Source organism: Rhinoderma darwinii, chromosome 3 (genome assembly GCF_050947455.1).
Source record: "Rhinoderma darwinii isolate aRhiDar2 chromosome 3, aRhiDar2.hap1, whole genome shotgun sequence".
NCBI lineage: Eukaryota > Metazoa > Chordata > Amphibia > Anura > Rhinodermatidae > Rhinoderma > Rhinoderma darwinii.
In genome coordinates, this window is record NC_134689.1 from 131,245,174 (window position 1) to 131,266,505 (window position 21,332).

General features: G+C 45.5%; 1 protein-coding gene across 1 annotated transcript in view; it reads left to right on the forward strand.

Moving 5' to 3' along the window:
* WASHC4 (WASH complex subunit 4) overlaps positions 1-21,332 on the forward strand; it is a 109,721-nt gene that overhangs the window by 75,453 nt on the left and 12,936 nt on the right. Inside the window, exons 20-23 of the mRNA XM_075856759.1 lie at positions 13,983-14,099; positions 19,807-19,975; positions 20,366-20,520; positions 20,969-21,043. Coding sequence (XP_075712874.1) covers positions 13,983-14,099; positions 19,807-19,975; positions 20,366-20,520; positions 20,969-21,043 — 516 coding nt within the window. The remainder of the gene's footprint in view (positions 1-13,982; positions 14,100-19,806; positions 19,976-20,365; positions 20,521-20,968; positions 21,044-21,332) is intronic.

Consider the following 21,332-nt stretch of genomic DNA (forward strand, 5'->3'; position numbering starts at 1 on the left):
AAACAAGTGTCATCCTAGTGGCCAGTGTGAAAACTGTAATGCTTTAAGAATTTTTTTCATGTAAATAGTAACAAAAAATGAAGAAAGGCACTAAAACATTTAAAAAAAAATTATAATAAAAACCTGATTTAAATAATGTTTCCTGATTCTGTATTTCCTTAAGCCCCATGGCCACCACAGCCAGTTTTGGTCCTCCTGATGCAGTGATTTTTTTATTTTTTATTTTTTCCTCCATGCCTTCCGAGAGCAATAACCTTTTTATATGTGCGGGTCGAATTAATGTCATCACTTTTAGGTACACATAATGTATTGAAAAACTTTTATTTTACTTTGGGGGATGGAAAAAAAAAAACTGTGTTCATCATGCACAAGTGAATAAATGGTGAACTTTATTCTGAAGTTCAGTACAATTATGGCGATACACTCAAAGGAAGCTGAATATCAGGGCGTGTGCATGTTACCAGTGAAAGGATGAATCAACTCCTTGGTGTAGAACAGATGGCAAGAACAGAGAACAAGTAACAGCACCAGGACTTCAAAGATGGGGAGATATTGATTTATTCACCGTAAAGTGACAGAATAAGCTAATGTTTCGGTTCACATCCAAACCTTTCTCAAGCTTTCAAAAGTGCATGGTGCCATATATATATATATATATGGAATACATAAGGTATACAGTGTATAATGTAATATATAATAAATAACGATAAAAAGACATACTGATATAAGAAGTGAATTAGTCAAACTGATTATACTTAATTACAGTGAAGGAAATAAGTATTTGATCCCTTGATGATTTTGTAAGTTTGCCCACTGTCAAAGTCATGAACAGTCTAGAATTTTTAGGCTAGGTTCATTTTACCAGTGAGAGAGAGAGATTATATAAAAAAAAAAAATCACATTGTCAAAATTATATATATATATATATATATATATATATATATTTTGCATTGTGCACAGAGAAATAAGTATTTGATCCCCTACCAACCATTAAGAGTTCAGCCTCCTCCAGACCAGTTACACGCTCCAAATCAACTTGGTGCCTGCATTAAAGACAGCTGTCTTAGGGCGTGGCTTAGCGGCATATATGAGCGGACGCAGGAACCGGAGCTCCCGCTGCCGATATCCTGGTACATATCCTGTGGCTGAACTCTCCTAACGGAGACATACCTGTGCAGAGAGGGGAGAAGGAGGAGAATCTTGGGACACGACTCTGGAGCTGTTGGAGGCTGTAATGACCCGTTCCAGAAAGTCTAAGGCGGCAGAGGACGGTGAGCTGCGCTTACAAGATGGCGCCGACACGTGCATGATGGCAGAGAGCAGGGATTTGAGAGGGTTGGCGGCATCCCGGCTGGAGCGCTTTGCCAGAAAGATACCCATGAGGGCAGCTGCTGATGGAGAGATGTCAGACGGAGGGAAAGAGCAGACAGGCCGCTCAGGGTCTAGGCATGAACCGCTGAGGGCACAGATGGAGGAGGAGGAGGAGAATGGAGAAGATGCTGTAGGCAGCTCAGGAGGAGGCTCGCGCAGCTTGCATAAGCCTGGACCCACGCTGGCGGATGTTTTTTCGGCGGTAAGCCTGTGTAATGCCACGCTAGCTAAACTTACCTGCCAGGTGGGCGGAATTAAGGAGGATATCTCCATTATACGTCACGATCTACAGAAAGTTTCGGAACGAACAACAGCGGTGGAAGGCAGGGTCAGCGAATTGGAAGACAGAATGCTGCCCATGAGGAGGGATGTAAATGCGGTAGCTGTGGATGTTACTTACCTGTTATCTAAAGCTGATGATCTGGAGAATCGCCTACGTCGGAATAATGTGAGGATGGTGGGAATTCCTGAAAAAGTAGAAGGGTCCAACCCGGATTCCTATTTTGAAAAATGGCTACTGGAGGTGTTTGGTAAGGAGTCGCTGACCCCACTGTTTGCGGTGGAAAGAGCCCATAGAGTACCAACTCGCCCTGGCCCACCTGGACGGCCGCCAAGACCTGTGTTGGTAAAGTTGCTTCATTATAAAGACAGAGATTTAATTCTTCGGCAAGCCCGGGAAAAGCAAGATATACGGGTGAATGGTGTGAAAGTGTCATTTTACCCGGATTTTTCTGCAGAGGTTCAGAAAAGAAGGATGCCATTTCTGGATATTAAAAGACGACTGAGGAATCTGCGTGTTCAATATTCAATGCTGTACCCGGCGAAACTTCGGGTTGCGGCGCTGGGATCCGTACAATTTTTTGAGAACTCAAAAGATGCGCTGAGATGGCTGGATAGTCACGAAGATCGCCTTCGTCAGGATCGAGGGGAAGATGCGGTGTGATCATCAGGTGGATGGCTGAAGGGGAGACTCTGCTTTTTATGAAAAAGGAGAAGGATGAGCTGCGCAGGGGAATAAGGCACTGTTTTCTGCATTTATTTGTTGTTCTAATGTGGGTCTGCAGTTTCTATGTCTATAATGGTGAGAGGGGGAGACAGAGCTGTCAGTTTAATTGAAATATCAGTTATTTGAGTCACAGAAATGCTATATGTCTATTGTGGTAAGGTGGCGGGAGGTTTGTGGTTCTTAGGTTTATATTGCGGGAAGAGATGTATTTCTGCAATGTGAATGGGAAGCTGAATAGTCACATTGGTGGAGGTTTCTTCGCCAGCCCGGGCCCTCTTTGGAGGGTAAGTTTATGTAAAGTTGGGTGGGTTAGGGAGGTGGGTGGAGGGGGGAAAATGTTTTGGAGGGAAAGGGAGTTTGAAATGCAGTACGCTCTGATTGGCACTGGATTCAACGGTAATTGCCACTGTCAGATAAAAGAAATGGCTAGATGGGGGGTAGGGTAAATCTTTTGTCATGGAATGTGAGAGGTATGGGGGAGGTAACAAAACGGCGAGCTATATTTGATTTTCTGAAAGGGCAGTCTGCTGGTGTGATGGGTTTGCAGGAAACGCATCTTACCGCTGATACTGTGCAACAGGCACATAGGGCTTGGATTAGGCACAGTTTCCACTCCTTTCATTCCACATACTCGAGGGGGGTTAGTCTCCTGGTTCATACCTTTTTGCTGTTTGGCTTCCTTTAGAGATGGAGAGGGTAGATATGTAGGGGTACATTGTAAACTGTTTAACTAGGAATGTATAATCGTAGTACTGTATGTACCTCCCCCGTACTCTGTGGTTCCAATAAGAGAAGTGTTGGAGAGGTTGGCAGGTTGGCCTATGGTTCCGACTATACTAATAGGGGATTTCAACAACGTAATGGATAAAAGGTGCGATAAATTTCCAAAAGGGGGGGGGGGTAGGAGAGGCTGCTCTGACGCGGTTTGGGAAGTACATGACGGAGGTTGGGTATACAGATATTTGGCAGGCAAAATGGCCCTCTACTACGCAATATTCTTGTGTGTCATCTACTTATGAGTCATTATCCAGAATAGATTTGATGTTTAGTAACGGGTTAGGGATTGAGTGTGTGGAGGGGGTGGAATATCTGCCAAGGTCATTGTCTGATCACTCCCCGATGATACTGAAGGTCCGAACCAGCCCACAGATGGGGGGGCTAAGACTGCACTGGAGGCTAAATCCGTTCTGGATACACTTAGTGGGGGAGGAGATAATAAATACGAGCCTGCAGGAGTACTTTGAGTTTAATAAAGGTACGGTTCCTATGGATATCCTATGGGACGCTATGAAAGCAAATATAAGGGGGGTGTATATTCGGGAGATCACGATCATAAAGAATAAATCAAGACAGGTGGGAGAACATCTGAGGGGAAGGGTGACGTTAACCGAGGAGAACCATATCGCTAATAATACAGTAGAAACTTTGGCCCAGTGGAAGGTCGCCCAAAAACTACTAAAGGAACATCAGCTGGAACAAGCAGCTAATAAAAGGTTGTTTTTGCAACAAAAATACTATGAGGAGGGAGAAATGACGGGTAGATTGTTGGCAAATATGGCTAGGCCTCAGCGGGAGGGTGCGTTCATCCACCAATTGCAGGATAAAGACGGGACACTGGTGGGAGAAACAGAGGATATACTGGGAGTGTTGAAGTCCTTTTATACTGAGCTGTATCGCACGAGGGTAGATTATCCAGAAGATCTTCTGACAGACTATTTGGCGGAAATGACGTGGGTTACTCTGGGGGAGGAGGAGAGGGAGTGGCTTGAGGAGCCAATTACTTTGGAGGAACTGCAGGAAGCGGTGAGTTCTATGGCAAATGAAAAGGCTCCAGGGATGGACGGCATACCTACTGAGCTGTACAAAACATATGGGGGGGAGCTTCTGCCAGAGTTGTTGGAGGTGTTCCAAGATAGTTTTACCAGGGGGCGACTACCGCAGACTATGTATGAAGCAGCAATAGTGGTCATTCCCAAGGAGGGGAAAGATCGAACACAGCCAGATTCTTATAGACCAATATCCCTGCTGTCCGCTGATGTTAAAATTTTGGCAAAGGCTCTGGCTAACAGGGTGACAAGAGTGGTAACTAAAGTAGTGGGCCCGGATCAGTCGGGATTCATGCCATCAAGATCTACAGCGGTTAATATACGAAGATTATTCTTGAATTTGCAGACAGATGCTGCAGATGCGCAGTGTAGAGCAGTGCTGTCCTTAGACGCTGCCAAGGCATTTGACAGCGTGGAGTGGGGGTATTTGTGGGCTGTTTTGGAGCGGTTTGGTTTTGGGAGAAATTTTATAACATGGGTAAAATTGTTGTATAAGGAACCGGTGGCTAGAATCAGAGCCAATGGAAGGATGTCAGACTCTTTTAGATTGGGGAGGGGGACGCGTCAAGGATGTCCACTTTCCCCGTTACTATTCGCTCTAGCGATCGAACCTCTGGCAAACATAGTAAGGCAACATCCGGGTATAGAAGGGTTTCGATGTGGGGACCTGGAGGAACGCATAGCACTATATGCGGATGATATTTTACTATTCCTGGGAGAGATAGATCGATCACTGCCTGTGATAATGACCGTATTGGAACGGTTTGGTAAATTTTCAGGGTTGCAAATTAATTGGAGCAAGTCGGCATTATTGCCACTCAAGTCATTAGAGGTGCCACTGCAGGTGGGGGGAATTGATATACCTTGTGTTAAGGAATTTAAATATCTGGGGATTACGGTCTCGGCAAGGGTGCAGGATTTTGTCGCACTGAATGTAAAACCATTATTGGACAAACTAAAAGACAAGACTAGAATATGGCTTGGGCTACCACTTTCAGCGCTAGGAAGAGCAAACCTGATTAAAATGATTCTGATGTCTCAGGTTCTTTATGTTGTGCATAATGCCCCAGTGTGGTTGCCTAAGTACTGGTTCAGAAGAATACATAATTTGTTTAGGGACTTGGTGTGGAAAAGGGGGATCCCCAGGATTAAATTGGAAAAATTACAATTACCAACAGACCAGGGAGGATTGGCTATTCCAAATGCGTGGATATATTATCTAGCAGCCCAAGTGCAACACTTTAAAGGTTGGAAGAATAGGGAAGAGTGGGACTCTAGTGGGAAACTGGTGTATTATTTGAGTCAGTGCACGGATATACTAGAGGCCATGGAGTCTCATAAGTTGCGGAGGGAGGCGAAAGGGAAACCAACTTTGCTATTGATACATAGGATCTGGTGGGAATGCAAGAAAATATTGGGCGTTACAGGGTGCTCTAACTATATGCCTCTATGGGACAATCCATACCTATGGGAATTTAGTATCTTAGCCGGCTTTCAGGAATGGGAACAAGCAGGGGTCAGATATGTATACCAGTTATATGAGGGAGGAAGTCTCAAATTGTTCTCACAATTGCAGGAGGAGTTTGGACTCCCACATCGGATGTTCTATCATTACCTCCAGTTGCGTCACGCAGCACAGGCCCAGGGTAGGTCGGTGGACTTGAGCTGCTCCACTATGGGAGCGATGGAACAGGTATTGGGGGCAAAGGACACTAAAGGGATTATCTCTGTGATATATAGTACATTACTTTCCAAATTCCTTGGAGATCCGATGGGGAAGATCAGACGCAAATGGGAAAAAGATGTGGGGACTATAACAGATGAAGAGTGGGAGGAGATACTTGAATCGCCCAAAATGTTTTCCATTAATGTAGCACACAGGCGGTCACAACTTTTTCTCCTGCATAGGGTGTATAGGACACCTAAGGTGTTATGGCAAATGCGGCTCAGACCAACCAAGGAGTGTCCCAGGTGTTCGTTTGATGGGGCAGACATAAAGCATATGTTCTGGGACTGTCCGATGCTGAATTACTACTGGAAGGAGGTTGGAGGCATGGTAGCGAGAGTATATGGGAGAGATTTCCCGTTGGAACCTAAGATCTTTATGTTGGGTTGTATGGGGGAGGAGGGAGGAGATGGGGCTGAATTACTGGCTATTAAAAAAGTTTTGTACCATGCTAGGAAGCTGATAGCAAAATATTGGCTGAACGCGGATCCCCCGGAGGTGTCTGAACTGGTAGGATATGTTAATCACACGGTGTCGTTGGAACATCGGATATATCTGAAACGAGGGGCAACACACAAACATGATAAACAATGGGGAAAGTGGATACATAACTATGGCACGGCAGGGAGGTAGGAGGCAGATTGAGGGGACATGATCAGGAGATCGCTTATGGATATATCAGTATGAAGCGGGAGAGAAAATGTACGAGCCAGGGAAAGAAGGAGATACTGCGGGGGGAGGGGGGGGGAGTTCGGTTGGAGGGAAGGGGGAGTTATGTTAAATGTAACTGAATATTCTGTACAAAACTGAAAATGTATTGATTGTTGGAATTGATTAGATATACATGAGATTTATAATGTATGTTGTACTATCAATACAAACTGGTTTGATTTAAAAAAAAAAAAGACAGCTGTCTTACATGGTCACCTGTATAAAAGACTCCTGTCCACAGACTCAATTAATCAGTCTGACTCTAACCTCTACAACATGGGCAAGACCAAAGAGCTTTCTAAGGATGTCAGGGACAAGATCATGGACCTGCACAAGGCTGGAATGGGCTACAAAACCATAAGTAAGACGCTGGGTGAGAAGGAGACAACTGTTGGTGCAATAGTAAGAAAATGGAAGACATACAAAATGACTGTGAATCGACATTGATCTGGGGCTCCATGCAAAATCTCACCTCGTGGGGTATCCTTGATCCTGAGGAAGGTGAGAGCTCAGCCGAAAACTACACGGGGGGGAACTTGTTAATGATCTCAAGGCAGCTGGGACCACAGTCACCAAAAAAACCATTGGTAACACATTACGCCGTAATGGATTAAAATCCTGCAGTGCTTCAAGGTCCCGCTGCTCAAGAAGGCACATGTACAGGCCCGTCTGAAGTTTGCAAATGAACATCTGGATGATTCTGAGAGTGATTGGGAGAAGGTGCTGTGGTCAGATGAGACTAAAATTGAGCTCTTTGGCATTAACTCTACTCGCCGTGTTTGGAGGAAGAGAAATGCTGCCTATGACCCAAAGAACACCGTCCCCACTGTCAAGCATGGAGGTGGAAACATTATGTTTTGGGGGTGTTTCTCTGCTAAGGGCACAGGACTACTTCACCATATCAATGGGAGAATGGATGGAGCCATGTACCGTCAAATCCTGAGTGACAACCTCCTTCCCTCCACCAGGACATTAAAAATGGCTCGTGGCTGGGTCTTCCAGCACGACAATGACCCGAAACATACAGCCAAGGCAACAAAGGAGTGGCTCAAAAAGAAGCACATTAAGGTCATGGAGTGGCCTAGCCAGTCTCCAGACCTTAATCCCATCGAAAACTTATGGAGGGAGCTGAAGATCCGAGTTGCCAAGCGACAGCCTCGAAATCTTAATGATTTACAGATGATCTGCAAAGAGGAGTGGGCCAAAATTCCATCTAACGTGTGCAAACCTAATCATCAACTACAAAAAACGTCTGACTGCTGTGCTTGCCAACAAGGGTTTTGCCACCAAGTATTAAGTCTTGTTTGCCAAAGGGATCAAATACTTATTTCTCTGAGCACAATGCAAATAAATATATATAATTTTGACAATGTGATTTTCTTTTTTTTTTTTTTTATAGAATCTCTCTCACTGGTAAAATTAACCTAGCCTAAAAATTCTAGACTGTTCATGTCTTTGACAGTGGGCAAACTTACAAAATCAGCAAGGGATCAAATACTTATTTCCTTCACTGTATATCAATGACACCTAATGAAGGGGCCATTCATATATTAAAATTCATAAAGAAACTTAATCCAAAAGAGCTACAGTGCCATATCCCTAAAGTGCATGGAGCAAACATTGGCATCCTGCGGAACAAAGTGCGCGTGCGCAAAATGGCAGAAGTGCGTAATTGGAACGCATCCCTGGACCGCAGGGGAATCACGCATGCGCAGAAAGGAAATGGAGTGTGCGCACGCGTGAATAGCGAATCCACAGTGAAATATAAGGATACATATACGGAACAAGAAATGCCATAATGACACATGCACCAATCAGGCAAAGAACTAGATAAATTACAGATTGAGAGATCATATTTTTTTTACAGTCCTGAAAATTTATTTTTTCCACACTTTATTAGTTCCCCTAGGGGACTTAAACTATACACTGCAATACATGGATGAGTTACGGAAACCGCATAACTCGCTGAGCTACGCTGTTTCCGTAACTCCCACAGTAGTGAATGGCAGTTACAGAAACAGTGTAGCATGCTATGCTGTTTCCGTAACCAGTATTCAGTTCTATGGGAGTTACGGAAACCGCATAGCTCAGCGATGCTGTTTCCGTAACTTGACCATGTACACTGTTTCCGTAGATCCTGAGTTCTAGAAACGGCATAGCTCGCGGTGCTACGCTCTTTCCGTAACTCCCATTCACTTCTATTGGCGTTACGGAAACAGAGTAGCTCAGCGAGCACTCGGATGTTTCCGTAACTCCCGACCACCTAACCAGTAAGTGGCTGGGAGACAGAGGAGCCGAGTAGGATAAACTGGGTTTAGGGGGCCCTGTTCTAGAGATAGGTGGGACCCGCATCTGTCTGATATTTATGACATATCCTGTGGATATGTCATAATTGTCCTTCATGGGAAAACCCCTATAAATGCTGCCGTCGCTATTGACCATCGCTGTTCCTGGCCGTTAGAGCAGCGTGTCAGCTGTAAAACACGGCTGACACATCCCCTCTCTGCTCCATGATGTGCCGGCACATGTGTGGCATCATATACAGGGAGGCTGTAAACATACCTCCCAACTTTTGAATTCGGAAAAGAGGGACATTTTTAAGCCATGCCCCCTATCCACGCCCAATATCCCGCATAAACACCTCAAATCACGGCCAGATCCTTCTGCAAATAACAAGCGCACATTCTCACTGCGGATCTCTAGACTGTCTGGATATCACAGATATTATGGATCCGGTGATGTCGTCTTTATGTTACTTTTCCTAACTTTGGTATAACATTTGCTCATCGCGGCAGCAGCAGCTGCAGGACAAACCAAAAGGCTGAGAACAATGAAAGTCAAGAGCGAGACCCTGTAGGTGGCGCCACACCCAGCCCCCCCTGTAGGTGGCGCCACACCCAGCCCCCCCTGTAGGTGGCGCCACACCCAGCCCCCCCTGTAGGTGGCGCCACACCCAGCCCCCCTGTACATAGCGCCACACACATCCCCCTGTACATAGCGCCACACACATCCCCCTGTACATAGCGCCACACACAGCCCCCTTGTAGATCGCTCCACACACACCCCCCTGTACATAGCGCCACACACACCCCCCTGTACATAGCGCCACACACACCCCCCCGTAGATGGCGCCGCACCCAGCCCCCCCGTAGATGGCGCCGCACCCAGCCCCCCCGTAGATGGCGCCGCACCCAGCCCCCCCGTAGATGGCGCCGCACCCAGCCCCCCCGTAGATGGTGCCGCACCCAGCCCCCCCGTAGCCGGCTCCATGCACAGCCCCCCCGTAGCCGGCTCCACGCACAGCCCCCCCGTAGCCGGCTCCGCGCACAGCCCCCCCGTAGCCGGCTCCGCGCACAGCCCCCCCCCGTAGCCGGCTCCGCGCACAGCCTCCCCGTAGCCGGCTCCCCGCACTGCCCCCCCCGTAGCCGGCTCCACGCACAGCCCCCCCGTAGCCGGCTCCACGCACAGCCCCCCCCGTAGCCGGCTCCACGCACAGCCCCCCCGTAGCCGGCTCCACGCACAGCCCCCCCGTAGCCGGCTCCACGCACAGCCCCCCCGTAGCCGGCTCCACGCACAGCCCCCCCCGTAGCCGGCTCCACGCACAGCCCCCCCCGTAGCCGGCTCCACGCACAGCCCCCCCGTAGCCGGCTCCAATCACAGCCCCCCCGGTAGCTGGCTCCACGCACATGACAGCCCCCACCCCGGTAGCTGGCTCCACGCACATAGCCCCCCCCGTAGCTGGCTCCACGCACATGACCCCCACCCCGTAGCTGGCTCCACGCACATGACCCCCCCACCCCTTAGCTGGCTCCACGCACATGACCCCCCCCCGGTAGCTGGCTCCACGCACAGCCCCCCCTCCCCCGGTAGCTGGCTCCACGCACAGCCCCCCCCCCCCCCGGTAGATGGCTCCACGCACAGCCCCCCCCCCCCCCCCCGGTAGATGGCTCCACGCACAGCCCCCCCCCCCCGGTAGATGGCTCCACGCACAGCCCCCCCCCCCCGTTAGCTGGCTACAGGCACCCCCTTCCCCGGTAGCTGGCTCCACGCACAGCCCCCTCCCCCGGTAGCTGGCGCCACGCACAGCCCCCTCCCCCGGTAGCTGGCTCCACGCACAGCCCCCTCCCCCGGTAGCTGGCTCCACGCACAGCCCCCACCCGGTAGCTGGCTCCACGCACATAGCCCCCACCCCCCGGTAGCTGGCTCCACGCACATGACCCCCCCCCCACCCCTTAGCTGGCTCCACGCACATGTACCCCCACCCCTTAGCTGGCTCCACGCACATGTACCCCCACCCCTTAGCTGGCTCCACGCACATGACCCCCCACCCGGTAGCTGGCTCCACGCACATGACAGCCCCCACCCCGGTAGCTGGCTCCACGCACATAGCCCCCCCCCGTAGCTGGCTCCACGCACATGACAGCCCCCACCCCCCCCCCGGTAGCTGGCTCCACTCACATGACAGCCCCCACCCCGGTAGCTGGCTCCACGCACATAGCCCCCCCCCGTAGCTGGCTCCACGCACATGACCCCCCCACCCCTTAGCTGGCTCCACGCACATGACAGCCCCCTCCCCCCGATAGCTGGCCCCACGCACAGCCCCCCCCCCCGGTAACTGGCTCCGCGCACATGACCCCCCCCCCCCGGTAGCTGGCTCCACGCACATGACCCCCCCACCCGGTAGCTGGCTCCACGCACAGCCAGCCCCCCCCCTGGTAGCTGGCTCCACGCACAGCCCCCCCCCGGTAGCTGGCTCCACGCACAGCCCCCCCCCCGGTAGCTGGCTCCACGCACAGCCCCCCCCCCCGGTAGCTGGCTCCACGCACAGCCCCCCCCCCCGTTAGCTGGCTCCACGCAAGCCCCCCCCCGATAGCTGGCCCCACGCACAGCCCCCCCCGGTAACTGGCTCCGCGCACATGACCCCCCCCCCCTGGTAGCTGGCTCCACGCACATGACCCCCCACCCGGTAGCTGGCTCCACGCACAGCCCCCCCCCCCCGGTAGCTGGCTCCACGCACAGCCCCCCCCCCCTCGGTAGCTGGCTCCACGCACAGCCCCCCCCGGTAGCTGGCTCCACGCACAGCCCCCCCCGGTAGCTGGCGCCCCGCACAGTGCCCCCGGTTGAACACCGCTGCAAGACTCCTGTCGTCGTTTTCTGACGTTGATCGCTGCTGCAGTCGTCTGGCATGCAGGGCGCCTCTCAGCAGCGATCAGCTGTTTTGATACAGCTGCAGCGCCCAGCGGGACATTTTGCAGACCGCCCGGGACGGTGGGACAGCGGTGAGAAGCCGGGACTGATCCACCGGGACGGTTGGGAGCTATGCTGTAAATAGTGTCTAGGTGAACATGTGACCTTCCTCTGGGTGTTTTCAGGGGGCTGGGACAAAAAAAGCCTGACCAATGAAATTCATCAGGTTGGTTTTTTTAACGACCATGAAAAACTGATGCAAAACGGATGTCAAACGTCCATTAAAAACGGACAGACTGACTGGAAATGGATGAAAATTTTGAGACCCACTGATGCAAAATTGGCATGAAAAACTGACAGTTGATCAGTTTTTAATGGACATCTTTTTCACTGTCATGTGGAATATATCCTAATAAGTTGTGTTCTCCCAAAAAAGAGATTGGGAGGTCTCTCCATTTATGTAGTTTGTTTTTTTTGTTTTTTTTCCTCTATTATCCCTCCTATCTTTAGGTCGTATATCTCTTTTTTTTCAACGTGCTATAATTATCCCTAGATATGTACACTTTCCGTCCGCTATTTTGATCTCCAGCTCTCGGACCCAGTGTCTGTCTTCCCACCGATTTTCAAAAAATAAAAAAAAGTCTCACTTATTGATCTATTTATCTTCTATCCTGATCGGATCTCAAAATCGTTGTTTCCAATACATTTGTCAGAGAATAGCTAGGGTCTGACAAAAAGATCAGGAGGTAGTCTGCAAACAAGCTAGTCTTAATTTCTTTATTTTTACGCCCCTAATCGATGCTTGATTTACTATATAGCTGGACAGGGGTTCTATTGACAAATTGAAGAGGAGGGGGGGGGGGACAGAGGACACCCTTGTCTTGTCCCCCTTCCTAATTCAGTAGTTTCTGATATTTCTCCAGCAATTACTATTTGGGCTTTCGGTTGGCTAGAGCTCAATAGCAATCTTCCTACAGCAGGGCTGGGAGAGTTCGCAATGCTTCCAGCTGCTATAGGAGTACACACCGGCTCCCGCGATCTCGCCGTGCGGGAGCCGGTGACCGGCCCCGAAGTGAAAGGGGCAGGAAAAACCCCTCAGATGCCGGTGGTCACATCTGGCTCCGGCATCAGGGGTTAAATGCTTTCGATAAGATATGTTTCTGATCGCAAGCGTTGCTGCTGGGTCCCTGCTCTGCTTCTGAGCGGGCGCCATTTTGAAATACCCTTTTCCAACGTAAATAGACATATTAGCGACGGGAAAGAGTTAAAGGAGTAGGAGGGGGGAGGGAATAAGAGCCATACACAATAGACCTTGTACAGTAGTTAACATCAAGCATATTGGTACAATGTTGATTACATTGGAGTAATTTCCCCCCAAAAAATTGACATACAAACTCATAAAGGCAACTTGTAGGTGAACCTGAGGATCAACCCGTTCATCACATAGTTTGTGCAAACTGAGTGCCTACCTGGGAGATGAAAGTTAACCATCGTGACAAGATTTTGACATTCAATTTTATTTCCAAATTAAAAATACTGTTTTTTTTGTTGTTTTTTTAAATATTTTTTTAAGTTCTTTATAAATAAAATGTTATCAGTTCCATTAGGGGAACTTGATTGTACGATCGGTTGATTGCATATAATACACTGCAATACTTCTGTTTTTCAGTGTATTACCCCTGTCAGCATGACGCTGACAGGTCTCCTATTAGGCCCTGCTTCTGTACTAAGATGGCAAACCTTGGAGCCATTGTTAGGCCACCAGCTGCCATAGTATCCCATCGGGGTGACCGAGAGAGTAATATAAACCTGACACCTGTGCCATACGTCTACAGTGCAATGCGCAAATGCCTTGGCCAGTGGGTTAAAATAAGTATAATTTACCGTGAACTTGAGTGACACATTCAGATATCCATATGGGCGTAAAAATTTGTGTCTACTGCTTGTGGTGATCGCCATTGCTAAGCATGTTTGGTCCGCATGGGCAGAAAATGATTCCCTAGATGCCCGGAACAAAGGTGGACAAACACTTTCACATTAGCAGAAACTATACTGTTAGTCCATTTTAACGTCTTCTGTTATGGTCTTCCTTTTTATGTGATGTTTGTAGTAATAATATACAATAATGACTTTACCCTTTTCTTGTTTCATTTAGTACATGTTCAGTGCATTGTGGAGCTGTGTCCCTGCGATGATGCATGCTCGACACTTGGAGTCTTATGACTTATTACTCAAGTGCTATGACAAGGAGATCATGGCCGTTTTGACAGAGGTGTGTGTATATACAGCCCATATCATTGATTTTGTATTGGTATCCTATAATGGGACCAATACAGTTGGTTCTGCATGTTTTCAACAATATTTACATATGAGCATCCTAATTGTAATATTATGTATTAATGTTTCTAATTGGTTAAACAGTTTCAAAAACATTTCAACAGAGTTAATTGCTATTCCGTTTAGATGAATATCAAATATAATGACGTTTTTATTGCAAAATTAGTAATTGTATTCATAATATGTATACACTGTAATGAACATGTAAAGCAGAGGTAGTATAGGGATCCGATCATGGATTCATGAGTTGCCAGTCCCATGCCCAGCTGCTGCTGATTGACCACTGTCTCCGTACTGCTGTGCATAGGGAGAAAGCTGTCAATCATTGGCGGCTGGGCAAGGCTTCGGCTGCTCATGGAATATTACTATAATGTAAGTTCTCAAAAAGCACTTCTATTTCTCACACAAGTGTATATATATATATATATATATATGTATGCCACTGAATTCAGCGTGTCTTTCACTACTTTACACTACCCTTTCTGAAGGCAGGATAAAGTCACTGTCAGGTTCCCTTTAATGACTGTCTATATGTAAAGTAGTGTTAAAAAAAAAAGAATAGTGAGTTTAAAAAAGCAAAGCGCTAAATCATTATAATAACTTATTTGCCTAAATGCAAATACACTGGAAATCCTACACATTCAATAACAAATTGTATCCAGTTAACTCCTTAATGACCGGGCATGTTTGTACCTTAATGACCAAGCCAGATTTGTCAAATCTGGTATGTCTGACTTTATCAGAGAATAACTCTGTGAAAGTTTTGAATATCCAAGTAATTCTGACATTTGTTTTTTTGTCACATGTTGTACTTTATTTTAGTGGTAAAAGTAGACTGATACAATTTGCGGAAATTAATTAAAAAATAGAGAAATTGAAGAAATTTTGTAAAAATGATCATTTTTCCCTATTTTTAACTGCAATATGTCACATATGTACACACATACTGTACAATTTTTTTAATTAAATATATATTTCCATCGCTTTACTCTATTTTGGCAGCACTTTTGAAAAAAAAAAGTTTTTTTTGAGCAATTTGGAAGACTTACAAATTTAGTAATAATTTTATACATTTTGAAGTACATTTTGTTTTCCTGCACCAAGCCAGGTTTTCAGAGGCTCATAGCTGTCAGAATGGTGGAAACCCCCACAAGTGACCCCATTTTGAAAACTACACCCCTTAAGGTATTTATTAAGGGGTGTTGTAAGTATTTTGACCCCACAGTTTTTTTGTAAGAATTCATGCAAAGCAGGCGTAATAAAATTAAATTTCACTTTTTTCATAAAAGTATCACTTTGAAGACCGATTTCTGTGTAAAGTGACCATGAGAATGAAGAAACACACCCCAAAATCTATCACCCTGTTTATCCTGTTTTCAAAAATGCCCCCATTGTGACCCTAATGCATTGCTTGGACACACGACAGGGCCCGAAAGGGAGGGAGCACCCGGAGGCTTTCAGGACTCCTATTTTGCTTGAAAATGTTTTAGGCCCCACTGTACATTTGGAGAGGTTTTGAGCTACCAGAGCGATAGAAACTCCCCATAAACGACCCCATTTAGAAAACTAGACCGCTTAAGGTATTTATCTAGGGGTGTAGTGCGTACTTTGACCCCACAGTTTTTTGCTAAATTTAATGCATAGCAGGTGAAAAAAAAACAAAAAACACTTTTTTCATAAAGGTATCACTTTGAAGACCGATTTCTGTGTAAAGCGACCATGAGAATGAAGAAACACACCCCAAAATATATCACCCTGTTTCTCCTGTTTTCAAAAATGCCCCCATTGTGACCCTAATGCATTGCTTGGACACACGACAGGGCCCGAAATGGAGGGAGCACCCGGAGGCTTTCAGGACTCCTATTTTGCTTGAAAATGTTTTAGGCCCCAATGTACATTTGGAGAAGCTTTGAGCTGCCAGAATGATAGAAACTCCCCATAAACGACCCCATTTCGAAAACTAGACCCCTTAAGGTATTTATCTAGGGGTATAGTTAGCATTTTGACCACACAGGTTTTTCGCTAAATATATTGGAATTAGTCTGTAAAAATTAAAATGTACTTTTTTTCTGAAACAACATAGAAATTTTTATTATTTACAAGGAATAACGAAGAAAATGCACCCCAACATTTGTAAAGCAATGTCTCCCGATTACGACAATACCCCATATGTGGTAATAAACTGCTGTTTGGACCCACAGCAGGGCTCAGAAGGGAAGGAGCGCCATTTGGATTTATGATTTTGCTGGAATGGTTTTCGTTGCCATGTCGCATTTGCAATGCACTGGAGGGACCAAAACAGGGGAAACCCCCCAAAAGTGATCCCATTTTGGAAAAACCTTCAAGGAATTTTTCTAGGGGTATAGTGAGCATTTACACCCCACGGGTCTTTTGCAGAGTTTATTAGAATTAGGGCGCGAAAATTAATATCAAAATTTTTTCCCACTAAAATGTTGCATTTTCTAATTTTCACAAGGGATAAAGGAGGAAAAAAACAACCATTTTTTATAAAGCAATTTCTCCCGAGTACGGAAATACCCCACATGTGGTCATACGTTTTTTCATTAGAAATGAATTAACCCTTTCAGGACTGATCCAGTTTTTGCTTTCTTATTTTAGATTTTCCCTCCCCGCTTTCCAAGAGCCATAACTTTTTTATTTTTCCATCAATAGGGCGGTGTGCGGGCTTATTTCTTGCGGGAGGAGCTGCAGTTTTTATTGGTACCATTTTTTGGTACATAAAAAGTGATTCAAAAGTTGTATTACATTTTTCTTTTAGAGCGAAGGTGACAAAAAAAAACTGAGATTTTGGCGGTTTCAATTATTAAATTTTTTTAAGGTGTGCACTGTGCAAATTAAATAATGGTATATTGTAATAGTTCGGACTTTTACGGACGTAGCGATACCAATTTTGTTCATTTTTTTACATTACTTTAGAAGAAAAATGCGAAAAGGTGTTTTGTTTTTTTAACTTTCAAAAAAAAAATCTCACTACTAATAACTATAATTCTTCTACACATTTTATTAATCAATCCCCTTAGGGGACTTGATCCAGCGATCATTGGATCGCTGGTACAATACACTGCAATACTAATGTATTGCAGTGTATTGTTATTCTTACAGGCTTCTGTAACAGAGCGATCGCTGTACCTGTCCGTTAGTACCGAGGGGGCCTGCTGTAATACACAGCCGACACCCGTAGCGTATGGAGCGGGCTCAGCATGTGAGCCGGCTCCATACATCAACCACCGCACCATGACAGGCAATTAAGTCATAGTACGCAAAGGGGTTAATGCGCAGCGGATGGTTCAAAGTGAAAATTGCAATTTTCCACTGATATGCCATTTTAGTGCATTATATGTTGTGCCCAGTGTGTGCCACAGAAGACAAATACCTCATAAAACATTAAGCGGGTTCTCTCGGGTATGGCGACGCCGTATGTGTAGGCGCAAACTGCTGCTTGGGCACGCTGCAGGGCTCAGAAGGGAGGGAACGCCATTTTGCTTTTGGAGCGCAGATTTTGCTTGGTAGTTTTTCTGTTTTGGGTTTCGCTGGTATTTCAGTTTATAATGTGGGGACATATGTAATCTGTGCGGGGTACATCAGGGCATAATAAGAGGGTACAATAATGGGGTAAATAAATAATATTTCATAGATATGTGACTGGTGTCGCACTGATAAATGGCGCCCGATCTTATCCACTTTTGGAACATTTTGCATCGCCATATTCTGAAAGCCAGAACTTTTTTATTTTTTCACCACCGGAGCTGCGAGGGCTTATTTGTTGCAGGACAATCTGTAGTTTTCATTGGTACCATTTTGGGGTACGTGTGATTTTTTTTTTTATCACTTTTTGTTCAATTTTTTTGCAATCCTGAGCAAAAAACAGGAATTCTGACACCGTTTTTTAGGTTTTCTTTTTGCGGCGCTCACCGTACGCTATAAATGACATTTTTACTTTATTCTGCGAGTTGGTACGATTACGGCGATACCATATGTATATAGGTTTGGTCCTTTTTTTTAGCGTTTGCACAATAAAATGACTTATTTATAAAAAAAAAAAATTCTGTGTCACCATATTCTGAGAGCCATAATTTTTCTATTTTTTAGTCAAAAAAGCTGTGTAAGGGCTTGTTTTTTGCGGGACGGATAGAAGTTTTTATTGGTACTATTTTTGGGAACATGCGACTTTTTGATCACTTTTTATTCTTTATTTTGGGAGGGGTGGTGACCAAAAAAATTGCGATTCTGTCGTCGTTTTTTATTGATTTTTTTTGGGGTGTTCATTGTGCGGGAAAAATAACATTATAGTTTTATAGTTAGGTTCGTTACGAACGCGGTGATACCAGATATGTGTACTTTTTTAACGTGTTCATTTTTTTTCTATAATAAAAGTCTTATAGGAAAAAAAAGCATTTTCTGTTTATAGAACTTATAACTTTTATTTTTACACTTTTTTTTAAACATTTTTATTACTTTTTTTTACTTTTTTAACTTGTCCCACTAGGGGACACTTAGTCTTGCAGCTTTGATTGCTGCTAGAGTACATTACACTACACACGTAGTGTAATGTACTCTAACTGTCATTGTGACGTGACTGTCACACTGACAGGAAGCAGAGGAGGAACGGCCGGAGGCTGTTCCTCCGAGGCTTCCGTGCATGGCAACCCGGAGGTCATTATCTGACCTCCGATTGCCGTGACAAGCATCGGTAGCCCCCACGATCACTTCGTGGGGGCTGCCGATGTGCTTCAAACCACTTAAATGCGGCGACGGCAATCCGTCGCCGCACTTAAGGGGTTAACTGCCGAAAGCAGCGGCGATGGTCCGCTGTCCGGCAAGACTGATGTCTCAGCTGTCTAGGACAGCTGTCAGCGCGGGTCTGTCACTCTGTGTTTACACAGAGTGACAGTTTGAAATGCGGACGAAAATGCACGTCCTGGAGCGGGAACTAGCAGCCGACCATGACGTACATTTTCGTCCTTGGTCGTGAAAGGGTTAATCCTTTAGAGAAAGTAAAGAAAGAGGAATATAAGGTTGTTCAAAAAATAGCAGTGCCAGCATTTCCCCAGTATTTCAGAAGGAAATGCACTATAACCAGCATGTGTAATATTTGCCATTCTCCTGCCTTAAATAACGGCCAAATTGCCCCCTGTTATTCCACAGAATAAAGGACTTCAGCAATTTAACTCCTCACTGCTATTATTCTGAACAAGCCCCTTACAATTAATGGTTCAATTCCTCAGAATGAGCGGCATGCGGGTCCTAATTGTTGGCTCTGTTTTGTTTTTTTCTACTACACTTAAAAGTCAATTATTCGCTACTTAGAAATATCACTTCTACCAAAAACATTGATTTATCAGCTTAATGATGTTGGACTGCTATTTTTGTTAACACTAATTTATATATTCATGCACAGACTGTGTGCGATCTTTTTTCACTGCATAATTTAAGTTGCAGTCAGAAAGTTGGCAAAAGGATGCATTTTGGTCTAGCTTTCTACACCTTTTTGGGTAGGCTGGTTGGCACAAAAGCTGGCATATTAGTAATATATCTTGAATGAATTGGCTTTATAATGATGCGTTCTTAAAAACACTGATGCGGTTTTTGCTTTCTCTTTATTTCTTGCATTACATCTTTAGCATCTTTTAGACAAGCTATGTAAAGAAATCGAGAAAGACCTACGACTCTCTGTACACACTCACCTTCAGCTTGATGAAAGAAATCCATTTAAAACTGGTATGAAGGACTTGGCCCATTTCTTCTCTCTGACGCCCATCCGCTTCTTTGACCGATTTATTGATATCAAAGGTAATGTCAAGTACGTTCCATGTACGATACACCAGTGTTATCCTGATATATTTTAACTCTACAGAATAAGTTGGTTGTGCAATTTATAAGGTGATAAACCAACCTCTGAAGGAGTATTAGGGACTATATAGACTGTTGTCTTGTATATGTTAAAGCACCTTTGCTAGCTGCAGGTATACGCTGTATACATCTCCATGGATGGTGTGTATAGTACAGACTGCAGCGCTTTTTTTATAGACCCATGTATATATGCTCACAAACACATACCAGTCAACTCTCATTCATGAGTGTCACATTACAATAACTACCCCGTAAATGTAAACTGACTAAGGTATTGTATTGTTGTATGTGTACTGCCAGTTCTATAGTGGTTTGTCATTTGTTTTGCAGCCTATGTGACACATTATCTAGATAAAACCTTCTATAACTTGACAACCGTAGCACTCCACGACTGGGCCACATATAGTGAAATGCGGAATTTGGCCACCCAGCGCTATGGCTTAACGATGACTGAACCCCATTTACCAAGCCAAACATTAGAGCAGGTAAGTGTGTATTTATGCATGTGTAATGTACCCCGGGCGCTTTCACTCCTCTACACATTTTCTAACACACACATTACAACATTGACACATTTTTTTTCCCCATCACTGCATAATGTTGCCTGTTTTTGTATTTTACCCAAGAACATTCCAGGCAGATTTCCTCAAATGCCATCTACAGCTCAAACTAATCCCTTCCTGCTCCGCAAAGATTGTTGGGGCTCAGGGTGCCAGCTAACTTGATCTTGATCCAGGGTCTCAATGCATCTACATAGAAGAGATCGCAGCACTCCAGGAATAGTGAATAGAAGGGTTAATTCGCTCATATCTATTCAATATATAGCTGGGGTCTGATTCCAGCTGTCCTTTCACCATCTGACAACTGACAAAACCTTAACTTGCTACCAACAAATATGGAAACTAAGCTATTGTTACTTTTCTTCAATTGTAGGGTTTGGATGTTCTGGAGATCATGAGGAATATTCACGTGTTTGTATCGCGCTACCTGTACAATCTCAATAACCAGGTATGAGAGTGTTTGTTTGCTTTCCACCTCTTGAGTTATTTACGCCAGTATATCTCCTATTATGACCTTGGTATACACCACAAGAGTGCAGGTAAAATGCCGGATGCTGCTATAGGGAAATCCAAGTCACTTGTGTAATGTCCATTGTAGGTTTATTAAAACACATTTGCTACTCCTTGTAGCAGAATTTGCAAACATTTAGGCCCCATGCACACGACAGCAAAAAACCTCCGTTTTTGCGGACCGCAATTGCGGTCCGCAAAAACGGAGCCATTCACTTTCATTGAAC